Source organism: Bactrocera oleae, chromosome 3 (genome assembly GCF_042242935.1).
Source record: "Bactrocera oleae isolate idBacOlea1 chromosome 3, idBacOlea1, whole genome shotgun sequence".
In the NCBI taxonomy this organism is placed as follows: Eukaryota; Metazoa; Arthropoda; class Insecta; order Diptera; family Tephritidae; genus Bactrocera; species Bactrocera oleae.
Genome location: NC_091537.1, coordinates 82477006 through 82500761, shown reverse-complemented (window position 1 = coordinate 82500761; position 23756 = coordinate 82477006). Strand labels below are relative to the sequence as shown.

Genomic DNA, 23756 nt, shown 5'->3' with positions numbered 1-23756 from the left:
AAATTTCTGGTTAGAGCAGCAGCCCATTTGGCGCCTGAATTGTAATCATATCAGAAATTGTAATCATTTAGTTTGAAGCTACCTTCTGCGTTTGGATTACTACAGATTGAACCCGCTCCTGTTCATTTTTCACCCTTTGATACGTCGGTGGTTGTATAGATTTCGCCGTTGGAACTGTCGACAACAGAAGCATTGGTCTATTCTTCTACAAAAGGGGAATGAAAACGTTGTGTTTAATTCCTCATGGATGTCTTTTACTCGGTAGCATGGCAAATTTATAAAACAAAAAAACAATCTGATTCTGCCATATCATGGCGTATACCAGAAATATCTTTGGTATGTTTAGGTATTTTTAGAGACCGATCTGTAGATGCTAAACTAGGTATACAACGATCTAAAAGCTATTTTAAGTACCTTTAATCAAAGGTCCCTAACTCTAGGGTATTTTTCTACCTAAAAAACTTCAACACAAGTTCTTTCAAAGAAATCCTTCAGCGCCTAGCCAGTGCTGGATGTTTACCGTCTTCGGAACAAAACCGAAATTCTGTGTATATCAGAAGTATAAATCCCTAGTTAACCCGGCTTAACGCCAACTTGTACGCTAATCAAATAAAGGTGCAGCGAGTAAACAGTGTTACTCTCGAGATTTACTTATGTAAAACAAATATCTATATTTTACAGAAATAAATCTATATTTTCATTCAGAGGTTGCAATATACCGCTCCGCCATCTTCGCCCTGTTAACGACAAACACTCAACAAGCGCCCCAACCAACCAGCTGCTTCAACTTCTCTGTAAAATTTTTCGGCGCATACGGTGCATTCCGCTGCAACAATCTATCCAGCAGGCGCACAACACACTGGCTAACGGCAAAATTAGCTTTCCACTGATGTACGTGTTCTGTGTAATTCTTCAGCGTTGCGGGCAAGCGTTGTGGCAAAGGGCAATTGAAGTGCGTTTGATTTACAATCTTCGAAATTGGCTTCTCTCTCCGACTATTAATCTCGGTGCAGATTTCTTTTTCGAATTTTTCAAAATTCTCAAATTTCTTCAAAATGTTAAAATTGTAATGCCAAAGCAAAGCTTTAAGTAAGCGTTTATTTGTTATCGGCTCCTCGACATTGAATTTGTGTTGCATATACTCGGCAAAGGCTGTCTCATCAGCGTCCAGTTCGTAAATAAAATCGGCTAAAGCTTCGGGACTTTCAAAGTCTGAAACGTAAATGGCGGAGTGATTGAACGGTTCCCAGTCCTAAAGAAAGCAGGCTGAGATTATATTTGATATTTTAGTATAACATAATAGGTAACCCTGTACTTGCCCGTATTGTAGGTGAGCCAAAATATATGGGTATGGCACCCACTATTAGTGCCTGCCAGTATGTAGCTGTTATGTAATCATCACAAATGGCATCTTCGAAGGCTATTATGAATTTAAATCCAGAAACAAAACGCAGAACATCGGTTTCACGCCTAAAACTAGGCAACGAATAAAGGCAAGTAGAGTAATTGCGAAAGGTACATAAGTTTATAAGGGGTATAGTGGAGGGTATAGAGAAGCTATCATGAGTGATTGTATAGTGATGGCTTGAGTGATTTATGGAACACAATGTTACATAACTGTAGATATACATACATACATATATTGATATACATACATATGTATATACACATATATGGTATACAGATGTAGGTATGTACTAAGTCAATATTTACAGAAATATGATAAACAGATTAAAATGTCAAATGAAGCTTTGTACCATAACTAGGTGCCCATTGCCTAATTTTACATATTATATTATGATCGTGTATCATAGATTTTGAATTTTTGCGAAACAGAGTTGCCAATTTTCACAAAAAATAATAATTCTTCTCAAACTGATATTTAGAGAAATGATCATATCAAAGCAAGAGTACATCATATAATTATTTTATAAATGTGAAAAGTACAAAATAGAGTTGCCACAGTGATTTTTCTAATTACATAAGATGTGTTAATACTGTACTGAAATGTGTAAAGAAATTTTTGTACTAAAACTATTTGCATATCGCCTAATTTTATATATTATGATTGTATATTCTAGCTTATCGACTTTTTCGAAACAGGGTTGCCACTTTTCACAACAAAAAATTCAAATAAAATAATTTTTTCAAACTAAAAACTAAAGTAAAAATCGAATCGAAACCAGAAATGCTTAAAGAATTTCATTTAAAATTTAAAAAGTTTTTAATAGAGTTGCCACAGTGATTTTTCTAGTTCAATAAGCAGTGTTTATACTATACTGAAATGTGTACAGAAATGTTTGTACTAAAACTAGTTTCATATTGCCTAATTTTATATATTATGATCGTGTATTATAGATTTTGAATTTTTTCGAAACATAGTTTTCACAACAAAAAATTAAAATAAAATAATTTTTTTTAAACTGATAACTAATATAATAATCAAGTCGGAACCAGAAAAGCTTAAAGAATTTCATTTAAAATTTAAAAAGTTTTTATTAGAGTTGCCACAGTGATTTTTCTAATTCAATAAGCAGTGTTTGTACTATACAGAAATGTGTAAAGAAAAAGCAAATCCAGTTGCATATTGCCTATTTTTTATATATTATGATCGTGTATTATAGATTTTAAATTTTTTCGAAACATCATTGCCACTTTTTACAACAAAATATTTAAATAAAATAATTTTTTTTTAAACTGATAACTAAAGTAATAATCGAGTCGAAACCAGAAAAGCTTAAGGAATTTCATTTAAAATTTAAAAAGTTTTTAATAGAGTTTCCAAAGTGATTTTTCTAATTGAGTAAGCAGTATTTACAATGCAGAAATGTGTAAAGAAAAAGGAACTCTAGTTGAGTATTGCTTTATTTTATATATAATATTATGATTCTGTATTATAGATGTTGAACTTTTTCGAAACAGAGTTGCCACTTTTGACAAACAAGAATTTTCAAAATAATTTTTCTCATACTGGTATTTAAAGAAATTATCGAATGAAAGCAAGAATACATCGAATATTTTTTTTATAAATGTGAAAAGTATCAAATAGAGTTGCCATGATGATTTTACTAATTTTGTATGGGTTGATTATACTACTAAAAAAAATTCAGTAAAACTTTTAAATATATAAAAACGAAACAGAGTTGCCATATTAGTTCAACTTTTTCATTTAGGGCGCTTAAATCATACATTACATATACTATGTATGTATGTACATATATTATATAGTAAAATATCTGTATTTAAGCAAACGAAGTTTATTCAAAAAGCTCTAAATTGTTATAAAAAAATGAGGTTGCCATGAAGTTATTATACAATTATATATGTATATGAATGAAAAAATAATTTTTCTCGAAATAATATTTAAAGTACAATAATACTAAAATTAAAGAAAAGCTTAAAAAAATGTTACTAAAAATGTAAGCAGTATAAAATCGAGTTGCCATAATAATTTCAGTAATTTAGTAAAAGGTGTTTATAATTTAGTTTTTACGATACGCAATATAAACCAAATAAAATTTATGGAAAAACATTCAATTGAATTTTTATATACATACAAAGTTGCCGTATTTGTTAATTTTTTTTTTAAATAAGGACACTAAAATCATATATGCTTTTAAAATGATATTTTTAATTGCATTCAAATTTCACACTGTTGAAAAGTTTTTGCTACAGGATTGCCATTTTTTTTTGTAATAACTTTAAAAAAAAGTGCACTTACCCAAAATATTGGCAAACCGTCACATGAATATAAAGCAATATATAAACGTTCTTTTAAAATATAAAATTTGGAAATGTTTCAAAAAGGGTTGCCAAATTGTTTCGTAAAAATGTAATAATTATGCACATAATGTGTATAAGAATACAATAGTGGTGTCGTAGGTTGAAAAATAAATATTTATATATTATAATCGACTAAAAAAGCTAAAACTGTTAGTAGGGTTGCCACATACATATGTTATTCCATAAGGGGTATGGAAAGGTATGAAATTTAAGATCTAGTTCTCATATGTTTTATATTACTTTTTTTTATTCTTAATCTCAAAACCAAATTTATTATTTTTAGCGGCGGAAGGTTTTACCATAAGTAGGGTTACCATTTCATTTTTGTGTATTTATAAGATAAATATATATATTCGAGTAGGGTTGCCTATTTTGATAACAACCGTAAGACTAGTCAAAATTTTGTTTTTTGAACAAATGGCGGTTAACCAAAAATAGGATTTTTGTGAAAAAATTAACTTCTAATTATCAGAGAATTCATTTGTACATACATATGTATGTGTATGCATGTACAATATTTACAAAACAAGAAATCGATTTTTTTAAATTTACTTATGGAATAACCTATTAATCAATCAAAAATGATAGTGATGTGAGCCTAAAAGTATGCAACATTAACAAACCAAATTATCTAACAAACATTTTAAAGGTGTATGTGTGTGCAACACCAATATTAATTAAATATATAAAGCTAATAAATGCAAAAACCTTTCAAAAAAAACTTACCTCGGCGAATCCGCATTACGCAGACACTCGCCACATGAATGTACCGGCACATGCGTCATCAATTCGCGCACATAATTCTCACGACCCGACAATGTCGCACAATTATCTTGCATAAATAACACCGGTATAAAGCTGCGATAGCGCAGCGCCCTGAAATATGTGCGCAAAATCAACTCTTTCGGATTGTGTAACGAACGCAAGGTCAGCGGAAAATCGCTAGCACGACTAAATGTCGAAGTATAATTGAAATGATGCAAAAATTGTTGGTAAAATAAATAAGGTGCATTTTGCGGCGACTCATCCTGCAGTAAGGCCCACAATTGATAAGCGTGGCGCGGCAAAGGCATATCGTGGGCGTTTATGCGACTGCCATAGAAGAGTATGACCTGGAAAGCGATTGTAATGAAAAAAAAAAAAATTGTATGCAAAAATATATATTAACATAAGTGCATACCTTCGCCTCGGCAAGTCGCTGTCGATCATTGGTTATCGTGCACACGAAATAACCGCAATAGATATTGCGATAATAGAGCGTTTCATTGTAATCGGTCCACCAAAGCAGCAGGCGTGGTCCAGAAATGTCTAACTTGTCACTTTTTGACAACTGATACCAAAGATAAAGCTGTTGAAATAAAAATTTATTTTATGAAAACAAAAATAAAGCATTACATGTAGAAAAATACGCACCAATAATAAAGCACCTGCGGCAATTACACAGCAGAACAACACAAAACGTTTGCCACATGGCCGACACTTGAAATTCCACAACTGATATTTGTGTATTGAGCATTTCATTATTTTTTATCAGCAATTATTTTTGTTCATATTATATGTATGTATGTTTATAGAAAAATATATGTCGATTTTTGATAACTTTTTCACAGCATTTGCGGCAAAATGATTTTTGGCATGTTTCACTTTGTACTCTTCTGCGTTAATGGATGATGATTTCACCAAAAAAAAAAAAAACAACAAGAAAAACTTTAACATATATTGCGCTAAAGCGATAATAAAAAAAAATAAAAAACTTTTCCATACAAGAACCTGATTTTGATCGTTTAGTTTGTATGGCAGCTACATGCTTTAGTGGCCCAATCTCAACAATTTGTTCGGAGATTTTACCGTTGCTTTGGATAATAATTGATGCCGAATTTCGGAAAGATATCTTGTCAAATAAAAAACTTTTCCATACAAGAACCTGATTTTAATCATTCAGTTTGTATGGTAGCTATATGCTATATTCGTCCGATATCGGTGTTTCCGACAAATGATCAGCTTCTTGGGGAGAAAAAGGCTTGCGGAAAATTTCAGATCAATAGCTCTAAAACTGAGGGACTACTTGGCGTATATACAGACAGACAGACGAATATTTAGCTCGTCACCCTGATCATTTATGTATATACATATATGCATGTATATATATATATAAATATATATATCTAACGTTTCCTTCGGCGTGTTAGACAATTCCTGACAAGCTTAATATACCCTGTTTAGGCTATAATAACAGTTATAATTTCATGTAAAAATTGTGTGCATATATTTATGTACATAGATGTGCGGTATATTTTGTCTTTTAAGTTAAATTATATATATAAAATATTATATAAGAATTAATTTACTTATCAATAACAAATAAAAGTATTTACAACAACATTGTCATGTATATAAACACATATACACACATCTATACATATATTTATTGCATTTATATGCCCATATATACTTCCGAACTAATTTTAATTTACATAAATTTAATTTTTGGCTTCATCTACAGCGCTTTTCATGTTTCTTCACAAAATGTTGCATACCTCCGTGACCTTACGCAATCAAATTGCCACAAAAACCCACATTACCCACACTCATCACTAGCACAATTCGTTTTCAAATTTCGCATCCGTCAAATCGTGCAATTCTCTTTCGGTAAATACGCGATTTATGCGCAAAAACTCGTCTATGCTCTTCGCCATGCAATTCGCGCGCTTTATAAGACTGTTCCAGGAGTGTATTTCAGTGGGAGGTCTTTCCATTGCTGGATATGGTAGCGGCAGCGGGCAATTATAGTGCAAACGATTGGCCATTTTCGTTTTGGCATTTTGCGCCCATAAAGCTTGCACCACTTGACAAGCGAATTTGGTGAAAAACATCGCATCTTCGGTGCGCACGTAGAATTCTTCAATTAAGCGTTGATTAGTGATGGGCATAATTTGATTGTACTTATGTTGTAAGTATTTAACATATTCACTATCATTACTATCCAATTCCAGTATATATTTAGCCAGTTCTTTGGGACTCTGATAGTCGCTTATATAGATGGTTGAGTGATTGTGTGGCTCCCAATCCTAAAACGTGTATGGAAATTTAATACATATGTATGTATGTATGGAGTACATAATAAGAGATAAAAAAATTACAAAAAAAAACTATAATACCCTTCATCAATCAACTTCATGACAAACTTAATATACCCTGTTCAGGCTATAAATTACTTACGCGTATCGATGGTGAACCAAAGTAAATGGGTACAGTGCCGGCAATTAGCGGACGCCAATACTTTTCAGTTATATAGTCTTCACAGACACCATTTTCAATACTGATCATAAATTTATACTGTCCGATGAAGCGGTACATGTCCTCAGAATTTAGTTTGTTTAAGAAATCGTTTTGTAAACTAAAAGAAAGAGACAAAAAATAGTATTTTAATAAAGTGTAATATACGATACGCCACTATTTAATTTAATAACTTAAGCTTTGCTCTCTTATCGATAAATTTTTATGCGCAAAACAAACAAAAAGTTCTATTGATTTCTTGGGACAGGATAGGATATAGGATAGCCTTAATTGCCGCTTGGTGGGCTACTAGAAAGCTGCAGCTAGAGCAGAAGCCCGTTTGGCGCCCGAAAGACTGAATTGTAGTCATTTACTTTAAAGCTACCTACTGCGTATGGATTACTAGAGAAGAAGCCTTATTTCAACTTTTGGTTCATCGGTGAATACATATTTTTCGCAGTTGAAACTGTCGACCAACGAAGCATTAGTATATTCTTCTATAATGGGAAATGAAAACTTTGCTTTTAATTCCATTCTCCATGGATCCCATTTTCTCGAGCGTATTGCCAATTCAGCCCAAGTTCTGTCGATTATAAAACCATATCCACAGTGTCTTGCACAAGTTACGCAGTCGGTTTTATAGACTCAAGTCGGCAACATTTCCTAAAACTAATTCAAAAATCTTTATTTACACGACTTAGTAATTTTAAAGCATATTTTACTGTTACTCTGTCAAATTGAAAACGCCTTACGCCACAGAATTGTATTTTGAATCTAATGCGCCATGATTTCACTCTCATATAGAAAATAAATTTATTTGTAGTTTGCATGCCTAAATTTTTAGAAAAGTTATTATAAAAAAAATTATTTACAACAAAACAAAAAACAAAAACAGATATATATATATAATAAATAATAAGTAAATAAAATATTGCAAGAACTTGAAACAACAAAAAGTCGCTAAGATTTCAACGCATTCGCCAAAGCAACAGCCAGGCAACAATTTTGAACGCTTCTTATGTAATGCCACGTCCACGACGCACACCGAAAATGCATGTAGACCTCGCCAGCTTAATCGAGCGCGCACACCAACACCAACCCTACAGCGGACGATCATCGCGTGTGCTCTCGCATAACTCACACCTTCAAGGGTCGAACAGTCGCAGCCGTATGGAACGTAGTCCTGTACGTGTCGCGCGCAGTCGCAGTCATACTGTACGCAGTCAACGAAATAGTCGACGCAATACCGCCATTTGGACCACAGCAGTATATCCCATATCCATACTGGAGCGCTTGCCTTTAAGGCGTGGCATGCGTAAGCGACGCAGTTATCGTAGCCGTAGTCGACGCAGTCAACGTACGGGCGCAAATAAGAATAATGGCGGCGCAACAAATAAGTGTAGTCACACAGACATACCAACTGCGTCCGCTGTTGTTGCAGCCGCCGCTGCTGTCGCAGCAGAAGTTGAAATGCCTTGCTGTGCAACGGAGTCCCCGACTGCGGAGACACAATTGCAATTGACTAGCAATAATACGGACTTTAGCTGTCAGCAACCTAGTGCAGCACCCGTATTTACACCACCAATGAGCACAGTTATACTGCATCACAATCCACTCTTCGATGCCGAGGGTAAAACACAATCGGGTTTGATCGGCAAGCACATACAAATGGCTCCCATCGATCAAGCTAAAAGTAGATGGCAAATGCGAGGTGAGAAAACGTCCAAACAACTTGCGATTAAGCCGTCGGTTGAACTTAATGATGCGGCGAAGAGAAAGTCGCGAACTGGCGTTGAGAAAAAAGTGCCCGCGAAGAAGGGTAGCGGTTCGGATGTTTCGAGTAATGCCTCCAATTCGCACTCTACGCTCAATTCCGCTGGTAGCAGTGAGAAATCGAAGAGTGATACGGAAGAGAGTCATTCGTATGAGGATAGCATCGATTTGACAAACACCGAGTCGGTGGGTGTTAATACCACTGTGGTTAATTTGCAGAAGACTGACCCACAAGTAAAGCGTAGTTTGGAGCGTAACGCATCGAAGGCACCATTAGCGTTGCATAATACAACTGAACCGAAGCAAATAAATGCAAATAAGTCCGTTAGTCGTGTCTTACAGAGTGACGGTGTTCTTGGTGCAACAACTGCGCACTTGAATCTCGAAACTATGCTAGCCAAGTAGCGTGGCAGCGGGAATTTAATACTTAAATTAATCGATTAATATTGTATGTGTTGTAATTGTTCAAAATAATGCGAATTAATTAAAAAAAATGTGTGCATAATCATGGGCAGTTTTTTAGAAATATTTTAAGCTATAGGCAACTTCGTAACTCCGGACTTAGAATGATTATTCAAGCCTTTCTTACTCAGTTCTGATACCAAAGCTTAATTTGAAGATCTACAAATTTTTTTCACAAAGTGAAGGTTATCAGAAAAAATTCGGAGGAAAAGAGGGTGTGGCTTTTCCAAAACATTAACATTTCATATTTGGATATCACTAGTATTGGTCTGGTGGTGTCCAAAGAGCGGCACTCATCGGCATCTGCGGTGCATTAAGGACAACACAAATCACGGCACTCTATACTAATCACATATAGCTATATAGCTAGAAGGGATATTTCTGCGAAGCTGAGCGGCAAGGCTCAAATAGGCTGGGTATATAAATGAGGCCAAGCATGGACATTGAGTAATTCTCTCCTTTTTCAACTTCATTCCGGAAAACTTGGAGCAGTGCGTCGCAGAGTCTACTCCCAGTAGCTTTTTCTTTGCTCACATACTGACATGTACGGATATGTGAACGGGGCAAAGTCGCTGTAAATTTTAGGCTACCTACAACAACATCAAAATATGGCAGTTTTAGGTACCACAACGAGCCGGCCTTGTAGGCTGTTCAAGTGAGATATTATGTTTTGCAAATATAATATTTTTACCACTTGTATATTGCAACAACAATTCACTGTTAACTTACCGCTCCGGCATTTGTCGATTATTTAAACAACTGCCATACGAGTCGATTGAAACGTACTGCATTAGCTCCTCTACATAATTTGTGCGCGCCGACATTGTGGAACAATCCGATTGTAGAAATAGTATAGGCGCTAAATTATTGCGTGCAACATTTTTGCGACCAATTGTCACCACATATTTTGGATTGGTTATTTCGGTTATATTGGGTAGTGCATTTATGGTTAACGGAAAATCACTGTAGCGACTAAAAGTTGATGTGTAATTGAAATGTTGCAACGTTTCCTCAAACAAAAATTCCAAAACGTTGCGTGGTGATTCTTCATGCAGTAAAGCCCAAATTTGATCGGGCTGACGTGGCAATGGTAAGTCGTGCCAATTGAGTGAACTCGCATAAAAGAGTATAGCCTGGTTACGAGAAAAAAATATAAATAATTTATAATAAAAATTATGCAAATAACAGTAAGAACATCCGTTTTACATACCTTCGCCTGCGGCAAGTATTTGCGATTGCTGGTGACGGCGCATGTATTGTAGCCACATAGAATATCATCGAAAGTAATTTTTTCAGCACCAATATTAGTCCACCAAAGCACAATGCATGGCGTGTTGCCATCAGTGCGTGCAAGCTTATCACGCTTGCATAGAGGATATCTATTACACTATTTATTCGTTTTCATATAAAAAAAATATTAAAGCTATTTATTGCATTATAATCGAATTTAATTGGCTCACTTACCCCAAAGTACCATATCATAGTTAAGCAGCTCAGGAATATAAACAGCAGCAGCGCACGCTTTCCAAACGTCAGCGGCAAATATCTGCTTCTAAAGGGCCACCAGTAACTCATTTTTTTTTTTTGTTTTTGCTTGTAAATTTGTATTTTTATTATTTTTGGCAAATTTTACAAAAATTCCAGTTGTATGTAGGTACACAAATGTTTTCTTTTACTCATATGCGTCTCAGCCCAAGTGCATTGCCAAATCATTTATGTATAAATAATAAATGCTTACTAATGTAACAGGCACGCTTAATCAAACCCTTATCGCATTGTGCCAGCGTATATCCGAGGCAAAGCGTTGGCTTTGCTTTCATTATATCAGCGCAAAAATGTACATGAGTTAATTATAAAACAAGAATTCAGCAAACACAAAATCACCGCGCTTAAATTAAGCTTGTATTAGAATTTATGTCCAACTTGGTGTAGTGGATTTTAATCGAATTTACAGTCGCTTGCCTGTAAGTAAACAATTGCAAATTTTCTTGCGTTCTTTATCACTTGCTGTGTACATCTGTATATGTACATATAAATTAATTACAATTAAGCTGAACTATACTAAAACTCATTGTTATTTTATTTTCCTTATTGCAGAAACCAATTATTTGCAACATAAACAAAGCTCAAATTTCGCTCTCGGAAAACAGCTGATTGGTTTATATTCCAGGGCTAGTGTTGTGTAAAATCGATTTCGGTACTTTTACGGTACTTTTTGCAATTATACAATTCTTTATAAGAATTATAATAAAATTGTGTAAAACCAATCAAAAACAACAAGAACAAAGAAATTTATTAATTTCACAGTCACATACTATCCTAAGTTCATGTTTCTGATATAGTCAGATATAAACTCATACAGCACATATGTGTTGAGGTTGTGTGAGCATTCCTACCAATGCAGAATTTCCGAATTTTTACTTTTTTTAGAATTCTTACTATGTACCGGAATTTTCCATAAACGCAAAGTAATTAGATTGCTCAGAATTTATGGAAAACCCGTCGCTTATCAACACTCTTATAAGTATTTGTGTAAACATTTGATAAAATGTCAAAGTGATGACGTTCCTTAACCAATTGACAGCTACACGTCTCTGCTGTTTTGAATGAAGTGACGAAAAAATATTTTGCAGTATTTTTAATGTTTAAGCGGCTAGCACATAATTCAAAAATGCAAAAACGTATGTAAAACAACGTTGCCAACAAATCTGTGCACTAACAAAATGTTTCACAAATAAACGAAATAGTTTCGGAGCCGCAGAAGTAAATAAACCAACTGGGTAGGGCAGATGGCAAAATATCAGCAACGAATTTGATAAAAAAAATAATTATTAAACAAACACAATTAAACAAAAAAAATTGCACAGTAAGTATTATGGCCACAACAGAAAACACTGGCACTACACCGCTAAATAGTGGAGATGATGTGGTCGAAATAACGAAAGGTGGTGGCACGCATATTGGTGTAACGAAACAGATGTCAGGTGCATCAACGTTATCAGCAAATGTGACACGCTGTTGGGAAACATGTTACTATTGCCCATGTGAAACGTTCAAAATTTCAGCCGATTTTGTCAAGTATATTTAATAAATTGTAAGTAATAAGTGAATACTAACGCGTTTTCTTACGCAGGCACTTACGTGAGCGGCATTGCACGCGTGAAGGTGGCTCGTATGTTTGCCGTTATGGTTTCAATGGCGTATGTCCTTCGCTGCCGCTGGATGGTGTGTCAGATCGTGATTACGATGCACATGTAGCTAAATATCATGTGAATCAGCTGACACGTGAGCTACCACCGGAATGGTCCGTATTTTCTGCGGCACAAAATCTACCAGCTGTGCTCAACGATCCATCACGTGGTAAACAAAGCAATCTCTTCACAAAAAAGTGGGGCGACAATTTCGTAGAGAAAACATATATACCGCACACGCCACGTTTGCCTGAGATTACCTATGCAGATTTCGATAAATACATAGCGAAAATTGGTAAACGTTATAGGCGGCATGAACGCATGTGTGCGCAGCAAACACCAGCCGCTTTGGCTGAACGTGAAGCTAAAACGCCAACCTCACCAACACACAACGTCAGCCTTAGCGCCATACCGGATATATTTCTTAAAGAACAATTGAATTTGAATCATCCAACGACTTTTGCGCTTGTATTCCCAAGTATTAGTGCCAACACCAGCGAGGAGAATAAACAGTCTGGTCGTGTTTTGCAAGAACAATTATCGCATTATTTAGACATTGTCGAGGTGAAAATAGCGCATCAAGTGTCACAGAAATCCGCCGCATTTTTTCACGCCATGACCTCACAAGACGCCATTATGGCTGAAATGAAGGAGGCGGCCAGCAATGTACGTGAATTGCGTGCCTCATTGCGCACGCTACACCAATCTGCGGTGGTTGACTCATTTCGTGTGATGCGTTTCGCGCAGCGTCGACAAAACTTTGAGGAAACACTTGATAAGCTCAGCCTTATGGCGACTGTGCATAAAACGCAACCAATGTTGCAACTACTGCTAGGCACGCAGGATTATGTGGCAGCGTTAGATCTTATAGGTAAAATATGTTTACTGTTTTTTTATTAAAAAAAAAAAACACAACTATATATATAAATGCGCTGATTTTCTAGGCACCACTCAGGAAATTCTAACGCAAGAGCTCATAGGCATACACTGCTTCAAGCATCTCCCCATGCAACTAAACGAAATGGAAAAGCTTATCGACAAAATGCTCACAACTGAATTCGAGCGTTATGCTACGGCTGACCTCAACCGACCGCTATGTGATGTGCTCAACGAAACGGACAGCGTATGCGCAGAGGAGGACAAACTGGTGTGCATAGTCATGGGTTTGCTGCGCAAAAAGAATTTCTCCTTTGTCACGACATACAAGGACGAAGCGATTGTAACCATACGTGCCATCATCAAGCAGCTCGTAATCGAGGTGATAGCATCCAGCGATGCGGAAATATGTCTGACCGGTGCCGGCGAAGAGGCACAAAGTCTTACGATCAGCGAATGGATTACGCTGCTAAAGGAGGCCACTGTGGCACTGCTAACTGTGCTACAACGCATACGCGCCGTGACGGGCATAATGCGGCAGACAACGGATGCAGCTGCTGGCGGCGCGGTGAACGGCGCGCAAGAAGGCGCTGTCAATCTAATAGACTCGGAAGCATTTCTAACGTCAACAGATCATGCAAATGTAACGGAGCGTTTGGATGAGCTGCTGGTGGCGGTGTGCAACTATTGTCATGAGCGTTGCGCGAATCTGGTGTCAACGCAAAGTTTGGAGCGCACTATAGCGACGGCGGATGAGATCGAACAGTTGACCGCAATTGTGGATGAGTTTAGTGCGGGTTGTGAGGAGATTTGTGGCGCGCCCAGCGTGCCGCTAAAGGTATTACAAATAAAAATATGTAAAATTAAAATTAATCTTTTTTTATACTTACAGGTCGCCGCCAAAGTGCAAGCCTCACGCTTCGCCAATCACTTTCACACTGAGCGCAAGCGCAAACTTGCTTTACTGCTCGATTCGGAGCGTTGGCGGCAAGTCGACATACCCAATGAATTCCAAAAGATTATCGATCGCATGGGCGCGCAAGACTTCCAGCAGCCGGCGAGCAAGTCTTTTGCCGAAAGCCTAGGCGCCACACTAAATGGACACAGTAACAACAACAATAGCACTAGCAAGCCACAAGCCAACCCGGTGCTGCTCGTCGAAGGCAAACCGTTTTGTCTAGTCAGCGCCGCGCTGCTGCTGGTGCAAATGCTCTGCGATTACTGTCACTGCGCCACGCGTCTACCCATACTGGCGAGCTATTTGTCGCGCAACGTTGTCGATTTGCTGCGCACCTTCAATTCACGCTCCTGCCAACTGGTCATTGGCGCCGGTGCCATGCGCGTAGCTGGCCTCAAAACCATAACCAGCACCAATTTGGCATTGGTTTCGCGCGCGCTACAACTTGTGCTCTGGCTCTTGCCGAAAATCAAGTCACATTTCGCCGCTTACGACGCGCACGCCGTGTCGGGTTTTGATTCGATCGAAAAGGATTTTCACAGTCACATCAAAGAAATTGAAACTAAAATTTACGGCATCGTTACGGAGCGCGACTCCATGCAACTGGAACAATGGGATGCGCGTCCGCCGATACCGTCGCAAACGTTTCGTAATATTTCGCGTCATATGATGAAGTTGCACGAGGCGATCGCGCCCATACTACCCGAACAGCAGATACACACGATCTACGGCATTGTGCATCGCAATTTTAAGGATAAGCTGAGAGAGCAACTCTTGAAATTGAACATCATCAATAACGGTGGACCGCAACATGGCGTGGTGACGTCAGAGTTGACATTTTATATGGAGACATTGCGCACATTGAAGGCGTTGCCGCCAGCAGATTTGAGCGACGACATACTGGAGCTGATATGGACGTTCTAAAATGTTGCTGCACGTCAACAATGCCACAAGTGTTGCTGCATGCCACAATTGTTGCTGCATGCCACAATTGTTGCTGCATGCCACAATTGTTGTTGCATGCCACAATTGTTGCTGCATGCCACAATTGTTGCTGCATGCCACAATTGTTGTTGCATGCCACAATTGTTGCTGCATGCCACAATTGTTGTTGCATGCCACAATTGTTGCTGCATGCCACAATTGTTGTTGCATGCCACAATTGTTGTTGCATGCCACAATTGTTGTTGCATGCCACACTTGTTGTTGCATGCCACACTTGTTGTTGCATGCCACACTTGTTGTTGCATGCCACACTTGTTGTTGCATGCCACACTTGTTGTTGCATGCCACAATTGTTGCTGCATGCCACAATTGTTGTTGCATGCCACAATTGTTGTTGCATGCCACAATTGTTGCTGCATGCCACAATTGTTGTTGCATGCCACAATTGTTGTTGCATGCCACACTTGTTGTTGCATGCCACACTTGTTGTTGCATGCCACACTTGTTGTTGCATACCACACTTGTTGTTGCATGCCACAAATTGCCGTCGAAGTGGCTTTACGCGTTGCTCCTAATTTTCTTTGTTGTTGCACTAATTTAAGACAATTGTTTTAATATTCTTATTATTACTATTATTATTATTATTTTTATTATTATTATTTTTATTATTATTATTTATATTATTATTTTTATTATTTTTATTTTTATTATTATTATTTTTATTATTGTTGTGGTAATTTTACTCACCACTGTACTTCGGTTCTCAGTTAATATGCAAGTTCTCTCCTTGTTTGTATTTTAAGCTAACATTGCCAAGCGGTGCAGCAGCGCGCATTGGAATGTAAAAATTTAACATGTTGTTGTTGTCGCCTATCAACCATAAGTATACAAACATATTTCCTGTAACAGGATACACATTTGGGTGTTGGTATTGCATTACTGTAAGTCAGTCACAGACTCTTTAGCGAAATTTTTAAAACTCTAACTGGAAAAAAGCGTTGAAAATAAAATTATATAAGTATATACATATTTATGGCATAAGTTTCGATATACATATATACAATACGATTATGAAAAATAAAAATAATTATTAGGAATATGTTTAAAAGCCGATAATACATATAAATAATTATAAAAGATTACTAGTAGTATTTGCTTGTACTTAGGCTTCTAATGACTAGTAAAGAAATATGAAAAACAGAAAACCCTCGAAAATTTTAATAAACACCATCACGTGTCGTATTATGTATATGTATATATTTTACGTTCTGTGCAAGTAAATTGCTTAAGCTAAAGCCTATTATATAGTGAAATTCTGCATATAATAAAAACGACCAAACATTTATATAAAAATGAAATATAACAAACGGTAAAAAAAACATTTAAGTTGTACTGTGAAATATACTCCTAGAGAATTTGGTATTGTTGTTGTAGATTCTAAATTTTTATCTCGCCAGTGATTGTCAACATTCCTTAAAATTATTTAAATTTTCCATACATGAACTTGATTTTGATCAATCAGTTTGTATGTCAGCTGTATGTTATAGTGATCCGATCTGAACAAATAGTGTTGCCTTGAATAATAATCCGTGACAAATTTCCTGAAAATATATTGTCAAATAAAAAAGTTTTCCATACAAGAGCTTGATTTTTATCGATCAGTTTGTATAATACTTTTTTCGGAGCATATAGCGCTGCCTTGAACAATAATATATGCCAAATTTCGTGAAGATATCATGTCAGTTTCGTGAAGTTTGTACTAGGTCTTGACTATTTGATCGATCAGTTTGTTAACTACATGCTATAGTGATCCGATCTGAACAATATACTGGGAGCATATAGCGTTGCCTTGAACAATAATCTATGCCAACTTTTCTGAAGATATCTTGTCAAATAAAAAAGCTTCCCATACAAGGACTTAATTATGATCGATAAGTTTGTACGATAGTTATATGATATAGTGGTCCTATATTAACGGTTCCGACAAATCACATCTTCTTATAGAGAAAAGGACGCGTACAAAATTTCAGATCAATATCTTAAAAACTGGGGGACTATATAGGCATGTAAATATGTATACCCTGTTCAGGATATATTGTAAAAAGTCCTTAGGTGAGCTCTACGCCATAAGCAATTGTTGTTGTAGTGGTAGTGGATAATAAACACTGCATATAACTCTATATTAATAACGGTTCAACTATTACTCGAAACTAATTAGATCACTCGAGATCTTTATCTAGAGTTTTGGTAATAAATTGAATTCTTTAACCGAAAAGAGAGACAAAATTTCACTCACTCGTATCTAGTAAATAGTCGAATGAAGTTGGTGTGGCTCTGCTTCAATAAGGTATCGGCGCAGTTGATTTTGAAGAAAAAACCAAGTTCATTAGCGTATAAGATCCAACAACATTAATCTTTCGCTAATGACTGCACGAATTTTGAATTTTCGAAACGAAATAAAAGTGAGCCGAGAACACCTTCCGGTCGAATTTTAATTATATTTCGTTTAGTTATAATATTTGACCTTGTAACTGGACTGTTGACTGGAAATCACAGGAGAAATTCATGCTTCGTTGTGTCAACAGTTATTTCGTAGTATAAAATTTAATGAAGACCTAGATTTAGCTCAGCATTTATCACACTATGATGCGGGCTGATGTTGATGGATGTAGATCAGCCAAATGATGAGGGAAAGTAGTAGAAAAGTTTTCAGTGTGTTTATTATTGACGGAAGGGGTATCTCTGATATGCCGCCCGAAATGTGGATTTACTTAGATTTAAGTCTTGGCTAAATTACGTCTTTTAGTGATAAGGCTAGGTTAGTTTAGGTTTAGACGGTCGATCGAAACAGGGTGTGCGCCCTCTTGCGTGATAAGGTTAATAATATTAAAAATATTTGAGAAATTGAGAGAATGAGTTAATATTAATTTCAGATTTCAAATTTTATTCAGTTTTGTTTCCAACTCATATTATTTGTCGATAGCAATGTCTGATTTCAGCTTTACGTCTTTATGAGAACAACTGCTAAAAGATATTTGAGTCAGCAGCAAGATATTTGAGTCGAAATAATATGAAGCCAAGACCTTTGCCATTAGAACTTTACAAGGCGCAGAAGTCTATGGTTATTCCCAAAGTATTGTTATTCTCACCATAACCTAAAGAGTTTATTCATAAATTGTTATCAAAGGCGTGATTGGTACTTAGTAGAGATCGTGGCTCTGAAGCATGATCTTTTCCATCAAAGTGTCGGGACCTTATTTTATATATGGGTTCCTATAGATAACTTTAGAGGCTCACATAATTACAAACATTAAACCCAGATTCATACTATTTCTATGAGAATTGATTTGGTGGAGAAAACATTTATTACTTGAGCTTTACAGTCACAGCTTTATAGATTGTACTGAAATATTTTATCAGAAACATGTAATATATTCCGATTTCCATACTTCCTTTAATTCTCGAGTGCTTAAACTACCCAACGCATTTCAAACAATTGTCTCGAACTGTCCACGTAATTGTGATTCCGTAATAAGCGCTTGCAGCTCTTTATCCTTCTGCGCGCGCATCTCATCGATGATGCTCTCACGAAACCCTGGATCCTTGGCTGGATCATTGATATGTGTTTTCGATTTTGCAGAACGTTTTTTTCCCACTTCATTCAACTGTGGCGCCTCGTTGGCCAATAGCGCGCCGATACGTTCTACACTCAGCACACCAACGCTGCCAATCTGATCCCAACTATCGGTGCCGAACCAAATGGATAGCGCATCCGCGCTGTCGGTCACATGTGAGCGAAATGGATGCGTAGGACTACCGAAACCCAAGTGACTTATGGTATCGCGTAGTGTTTTCGCTAGTTTGGGTATTTTATTGGAATAGAAAAGCACGCTGCCGCCTATCAGATGCGCCATGGAGCGCAGACAATGGCAAATATGTTGTTTCAGCTCGGCGTCTAGAAGAAACGCAGTTAGTTAAGAGTTGTAGAGTGCCTCAGTGCATACAAACCGAAATCTTTGAACAAATCATATTTGCCACCAACTATAACTATTGGGAATGACATCAGCTCGAGACACTCCAAATCGTTGTGATCCTTTTTGAGACGATCTGCCATGCGCTCGCGATACATTTGTTCCTCATCCGGGCTCAACAGTTTACTGCTTGTGCTACGTAACGCTTGATAAATGCGCTCCAATTCCGGCCAAACACGTTTCGGCTGCGAGAGATCCAACATTATAATGGCCGCAAAATTTTCGAGTCCATGCGTGCGCAAAGGCACAGAAATCAATTGTTCTGCATTGTCCAAAGCGCCGAGCTCCCAAATATTTAGCACCTGTTTTTGTGTGCCACTCGTGCGTCGCCCATAAGAATACTCCAAAGCAAGTGTGGGTCGCGGATTGTCCTCGCGTTCAAAGAATTTATGCAGCGCCGTAGATTTGCCCTACGACAAAATGGTTTAAACATCAATTTTTCAAAAATTTTCCATCCGCTATTTCATCACATTTACTTACGGCACCTCTGCTGCCCAGCACGAAAACGGTGCGCTCTTTAGGTCCACTCTCTAGCTGCAGCGTACGCAATTGCTCCTCGGCTAGTTTAATTGCGATTTCCTGTATGGTCTCACGTTTATCGCCAGCTTGCTTGTTATCTCGTTTCTCAAACATTTTCGAAATTCTCTTAAAGAATTGTAAACCTGTATGAAAAAATTGCCCTTTCATTTGCCGTCGCCTTTTGAACGCTTATGAAAATTCTAACTCTGTTTTGTTATGCATTTCGGTCAGGTGCTAAGTGATATCGTTGCTAATGGAGACTTCGGCAGGCTGAGCTGGTGGTGTTTATAGCTCCCGTCCATGGTTGTGTGGTCTTTGCTTAACCTGCCGGGAAATCGAATGTCTTTTGTTGTCCAATTAGCCTTTCGAATTTTTCTATAGTCTTTCTATTAGTTTCACGAATTATACATTTTTTTGAAATATATTTTCATAGATAAATATAATATAATGTTCCGAAGATTGTTTTCAATTCAATTCATTGACGGTACTGTATAAATTAAAGTCTCAGTGATTCTTTCATATTTCTGAAAAATTCTATAATTAATACTAAGTCTTTCAGTGTTCCGAAGACCAACTGTAGTAACTACAGATTTAGTCATTATTTTTACTGCTAGGGTCACGCTAATATTTTGAGGAACAACTCTGGCGATAAGGCACAGATTCCAAAGATTTTTGTGTTTCTCAAACCACATTATGTCGTGGTTATGGGACCTATTACTAACCTTCGAATTCAAATATCTTTTTTTTTTTTAATTTTTAAGTTTCAGAGAAAAGTCGATTTACCGTTATTGATGTGATAGAAGCAAGATTGCGACACCCAACGTCATAAGAAAAGGACTATTACATATTATTATTAAAAAAAATCCTCCTCGTATTTAGTTCGTGATCTTTCGAACCTATTCACTAAAATTTTGTTAAAGGCACTCCAAATAACTAATCGGATCTAATCTAATCTTAATTTCTATAACTTTCGGGTTATAGTTCTATCTCTATTCGTCCACAATTAATACTGAACTAGTTTAATCGTTTTTTGGAAGGTTTAAGAGGTTACATCCCTTGCAAGTTAGAAAAAATACCTTTTTTGTGTTTTTTTTTTAATATTTTTTTTTTTTCAAATAAATAAAAATTATGTATGTACATCTACAGAATTTAATATATTACTTTACAAATCAGTGTTTTATTTTGTAAAATTTGGTATTCCCATTATCCCGTAGGCAATCTCTAGGAAGGTCTTTCAAAAAGCTGTTGGATTTCGGCTTAAAATTATCTCAAAACCAAAACTCAAAAAAATGTATTATTACTATAGCGCTAACAAAAATTTTGATTTTTGACAGAATGGGAGCTTCACAAAAGTCGATGTTTGTAAAAAAATCGACATTTCCGAATTGTTTAAATAGACGAAATAATTATAAAAAATCTTACTGCTACGATCATTACCTTACAAAAATGTATATCTGAGAAAGTCGTGTGAAAATTTCAAGCTGATCGGTTCTGCCGTTTCGAAGAAACTTTCTTCAGCCATTCTGGCAACAGAGTTTCGAGAAAAATGCTGTTAAATTTTTCGGAGCCGAATACAAACACGCTAATATCTCCGAAACTATTTTCCGACTTTCGACTTTTTGAAATTTACAAGTGGTTTGGCCGTTTGTTCTGACTAACTACTTCTTCTTCTTGAACGCTTTACCAGAATTTTTTAGTACTAAGTGAGTAGACAAATGGTTCTAGCATCGACCTAACTAGATGTTGGCCAAATAGAAGTTCTGTATTCAACACAACTTTCGTTAGGTCACTCTAAAATATTGAGCTAATAATTCTAGGACTACGTCAGAATCTTGCGCGTCAAAATCTATACGATTAAATTTAAAAATAAAAAATTTAAAATTAAAAATTTAAAATACTAAAATCATTTAAATAAATTTATTTAAATTTATCCGTGACAAAAATTGTTTTAGTTTTCCCCAGGACTCTTTTAAAGGACAACACTGAATTGCAATTAGTGATACAGAGAGGAAGACCCGCGACAACGCATGTCCGTTGAGTAAATGATTTATTAAAGGTTCGCTCACTAACAACAACAATTCAAACACTAAAGCCAAAGCATAAATACACATATACCAACAGTAGTCCATAAAAGTAAATATACACTTGAACTAAACCAAATACGGAACAGATTCTGATTTTGCACTAGCCTGGCTGTTATAACGGAAATTTAGTAGCTTAGCCGCCACAAATTTAAGAACAGGACACTACACCGATTCATTCATGAAACCCAAAAATCCAGAAGAAGCTATGTCACCTTCAAATAGTGTCAAGTTTAGATGTGCCAGTTCTGTACAGCTCGTATGCAGTTCGTTAGTCAACCGTTAACAGGAAGATGTTGAACATTGAATTAGAAAATCCATCAAGAGATTTATCAAAATTATTTCTTTTTAATTTCACGAAATTTCAGACCTAAATTGGTCGATTTCTACAAGTTCGTGCGAATTTACTACAAATTAAGACTAATCATGGTTTCTTTTGCTATAAACTTCCATACTCTTCCCTATAGGTAATCTGCTAAGTCTCAAGGTAACAAAGGGCGTAATGCACTAGTGAAGAGCATTTTTTAACTTCCCGCTAAGAAAATGGAAAATTTTCTAAAAATCGGGAAGATATTGGTTTCACCCCATTTTGCAAAAATCGAGTTCTCAACAGATCTCGACGTTTTGAGGGTCGAGGAAGCTTCCCCGAACATTTCTACGATGATGTCCGTATGTCTGTATGTATGTGTGGATGTATGTGTGTGTGTGTGGATGTATGTGACCCTCTTATAACTTTTAAACGGTTCAACCGATTTGAATAAACTAAACGGCATTCCAAAGGGTTTCATTGCACTTGAATTTCGTGTGAGTTTGGACCCAATCGGACCAGTAGATTTTGAGAAATCTCAAAACAAAAAATTTCGAAAAAATCGTTTTTTTTTCGAATTTCTTCCAAACGACTTGACCGATCAACACCAAAAACTAATCAGTTCTAAACCTTGAAAAAACACATCGTTTGCCGCAAACCGGGTCGAAATCGGTAGATTTACTTGCGAGATATCGAAAACGAAAAATTTCGAAGAGCTCAAAAGCAGTGAAAAAAGCGAAATTTGAACGTTAGCGTATGAAATTAGAGGGAAGTTGCAGGGATGGCCCTTGAGGCCAACCGTTTTCCACATTTTTTATTACTTTAATATGAAGAAAAATGCAGCCGAAATATTATGAGCTTCTAAAACCTGGTAAAACCATTAATGGGGAACGCTATCGACAGCGTGCGATTGTCAAAAAACGCCAGGAATATTCGACTAGACACCAGGCAATAATTTACAAGTATTATCAAAACAACGCTCGACCTCATCTAACAAGACCTGTTAAAAACTATTTGAAAAATTGCGGCTGTGAAGTTTTGGCTCCCCCGCCTTATAGATCAGACTATGTTCCTTCGACATCCATTTGTTCCGGCAGAGCGCCCCCACAAAGTTAGGAACTTTTTTCAATAGCCTTTTTTGGACAAATCACGCGTGAGTCGTGTCAAGCTGTCATGTTATTTTTGTTCAGTATTGTCTGGCATTTCATCATGGAAAAACTTACGCTTGAACCACTTTTACAAATTATTTAAGTTTATTACAAAAATTCACGTTCTCTAAAGAATGTGGTTTAGGTGCTTTGCTCAACGTATGGTCAACATAATCGGCCTACTGAGCATACTATTCGCGACATCCAGCGCTCATTATTTGACAATATTTGACCGAATAAACCACGTCCAACAAATAGTGAAGAAAATATAACGGTCGTAGCTGAGAGTGTTCACGAAGACCGTGGAGAGTCGGTACGGCGCCGTTCGCAGCAACTCGGAGTCTTGGCGCATTTTACGTAGAGATCTTAAATAGAAAGCGTACAAAATATAGCTTGTGCAAGAACT

At 36.6% G+C, this 23756-nt stretch overlaps 4 protein-coding genes across 6 annotated transcripts; 1 reads left to right on the top strand and 3 right to left on the bottom strand.

Annotated features, from left to right (window-relative positions):
- Positions 1-612: 612 nt before the first annotated feature.
- On the bottom strand, positions 613-5450 carry LOC106619518 (alpha-(1,3)-fucosyltransferase B). 2 transcript variants are annotated; one of them, XM_036370607.2, is made up of 5 exons: positions 5197-5450; positions 4964-5131; positions 4510-4895; positions 1320-1470; positions 613-1252 (listed from the first exon to the last, which is right to left on the bottom strand). In XM_036370607.2, exons 1-5 carry the CDS (start codon positions 5302-5304, stop codon positions 755-757), a joined length of 1311 nt encoding a protein of 436 aa, XP_036226500.2. In that variant the 5' UTR covers positions 5305-5450; the 3' UTR covers positions 613-754. The 2 variants fall into 2 exon arrangements, with proteins under 2 accessions (XP_036226500.2, XP_069963144.1); XM_070107043.1 differs by having other exon boundaries at positions 1320-1476; positions 5197-5448.
- Positions 5451-6153: 703 nt separating this feature from the next.
- FucTB (alpha-(1,3)-fucosyltransferase 10) lies at positions 6154-11422 on the bottom strand. Its single transcript, XM_014237628.3, has 5 exons — positions 10759-11422; positions 10505-10681; positions 10024-10427; positions 7003-7180; positions 6154-6851 (listed from the first exon to the last, which is right to left on the bottom strand). The coding sequence occupies exons 1-5, from the start codon at positions 10867-10869 to the stop codon at positions 6378-6380; spliced, it is 1344 nt and encodes a 447-aa protein (XP_014093103.3). The 5' UTR covers positions 10870-11422; the 3' UTR covers positions 6154-6377.
- Positions 11423-11844: 422 nt separating this feature from the next.
- scat (VPS54 subunit of GARP complex scat) lies at positions 11845-16906 on the top strand. Of its 2 annotated transcripts, XM_036370557.2 has the most exons (5): positions 11845-11975; positions 12042-12372; positions 12428-13356; positions 13430-14199; positions 14254-16906. In XM_036370557.2, the coding sequence occupies exons 2-5, from the start codon at positions 12170-12172 to the stop codon at positions 15241-15243; spliced, it is 2892 nt and encodes a 963-aa protein (XP_036226450.2). In that variant the 5' UTR covers positions 11845-11975; positions 12042-12169; the 3' UTR covers positions 15244-16906. The 2 variants fall into 2 exon arrangements, with proteins under 2 accessions (XP_036226450.2, XP_069963141.1); XM_070107040.1 differs by having other exon boundaries at positions 11858-12372.
- Positions 16907-18606: 1700 nt separating this feature from the next.
- LOC106619519 (cytoplasmic dynein 2 light intermediate chain 1) lies at positions 18607-20283 on the bottom strand. Its single transcript, XM_014237632.3, has 3 exons — positions 19776-20283; positions 19273-19705; positions 18607-19219 (listed from the first exon to the last, which is right to left on the bottom strand). The coding sequence occupies exons 1-3, from the start codon at positions 19980-19982 to the stop codon at positions 18753-18755; spliced, it is 1107 nt and encodes a 368-aa protein (XP_014093107.1). The 5' UTR covers positions 19983-20283; the 3' UTR covers positions 18607-18752.
- Positions 20284-23756: the final 3473 nt, after the last annotated feature.

Coding starts and splice junctions, on each gene's coding strand:
- LOC106619518 (XM_070107043.1), bottom strand. CDS start 5,304: ATGAAATGCTCAATACACAAATATCAGTTGTGGAATTTCAAGTGTCGG. Junction 4,896..4,963: donor AGCGACTTGCCGAGGCGAAG/GTATGCACTTAT, acceptor ATCGCTTTCCAG/GTCATACTCTTCTATGGCAG. Junction 1,477..4,509: donor CGTAATGCGGATTCGCCGAG/GTAAGTTTTTTT, acceptor TTCGTTGCCTAG/TTTTAGGCGTGAAACCGATG.
- FucTB (XM_014237628.3), bottom strand. CDS start 10,869: ATGAGTTACTGGTGGCCCTTTAGAAGCAGATATTTGCCGCTGACGTTT. Junction 10,682..10,758: donor CTATGATATGGTACTTTGGG/GTAAGTGAGCCA, acceptor ACGAATAAATAG/TGTAATAGATATCCTCTATG. Junction 10,428..10,504: donor AATACTTGCCGCAGGCGAAG/GTATGTAAAACG, acceptor TCTCGTAACCAG/GCTATACTCTTTTATGCGAG.
- scat (XM_036370557.2), top strand. CDS start 12,170: ATGGCCACAACAGAAAACACTGGCACTACACCGCTAAATAGTGGAGAT. Junction 12,373..12,427: donor ATTTCAGCCGATTTTGTCAA/GTATATTTAATA, acceptor TTTCTTACGCAG/GCACTTACGTGAGCGGCATT. Junction 14,200..14,253: donor CGCCCAGCGTGCCGCTAAAG/GTATTACAAATA, acceptor TTATACTTACAG/GTCGCCGCCAAAGTGCAAGC.
- LOC106619519 (XM_014237632.3), bottom strand. CDS start 19,982: ATGAAAGGGCAATTTTTTCATACAGGTTTACAATTCTTTAAGAGAATT. Junction 19,706..19,775: donor TGCTGGGCAGCAGAGGTGCC/GTAAGTAAATGT, acceptor ATTTTGTCGTAG/GGCAAATCTACGGCGCTGCA. Junction 19,220..19,272: donor TGATTTGTTCAAAGATTTCG/GTTTGTATGCAC, acceptor CGTTTCTTCTAG/ACGCCGAGCTGAAACAACAT.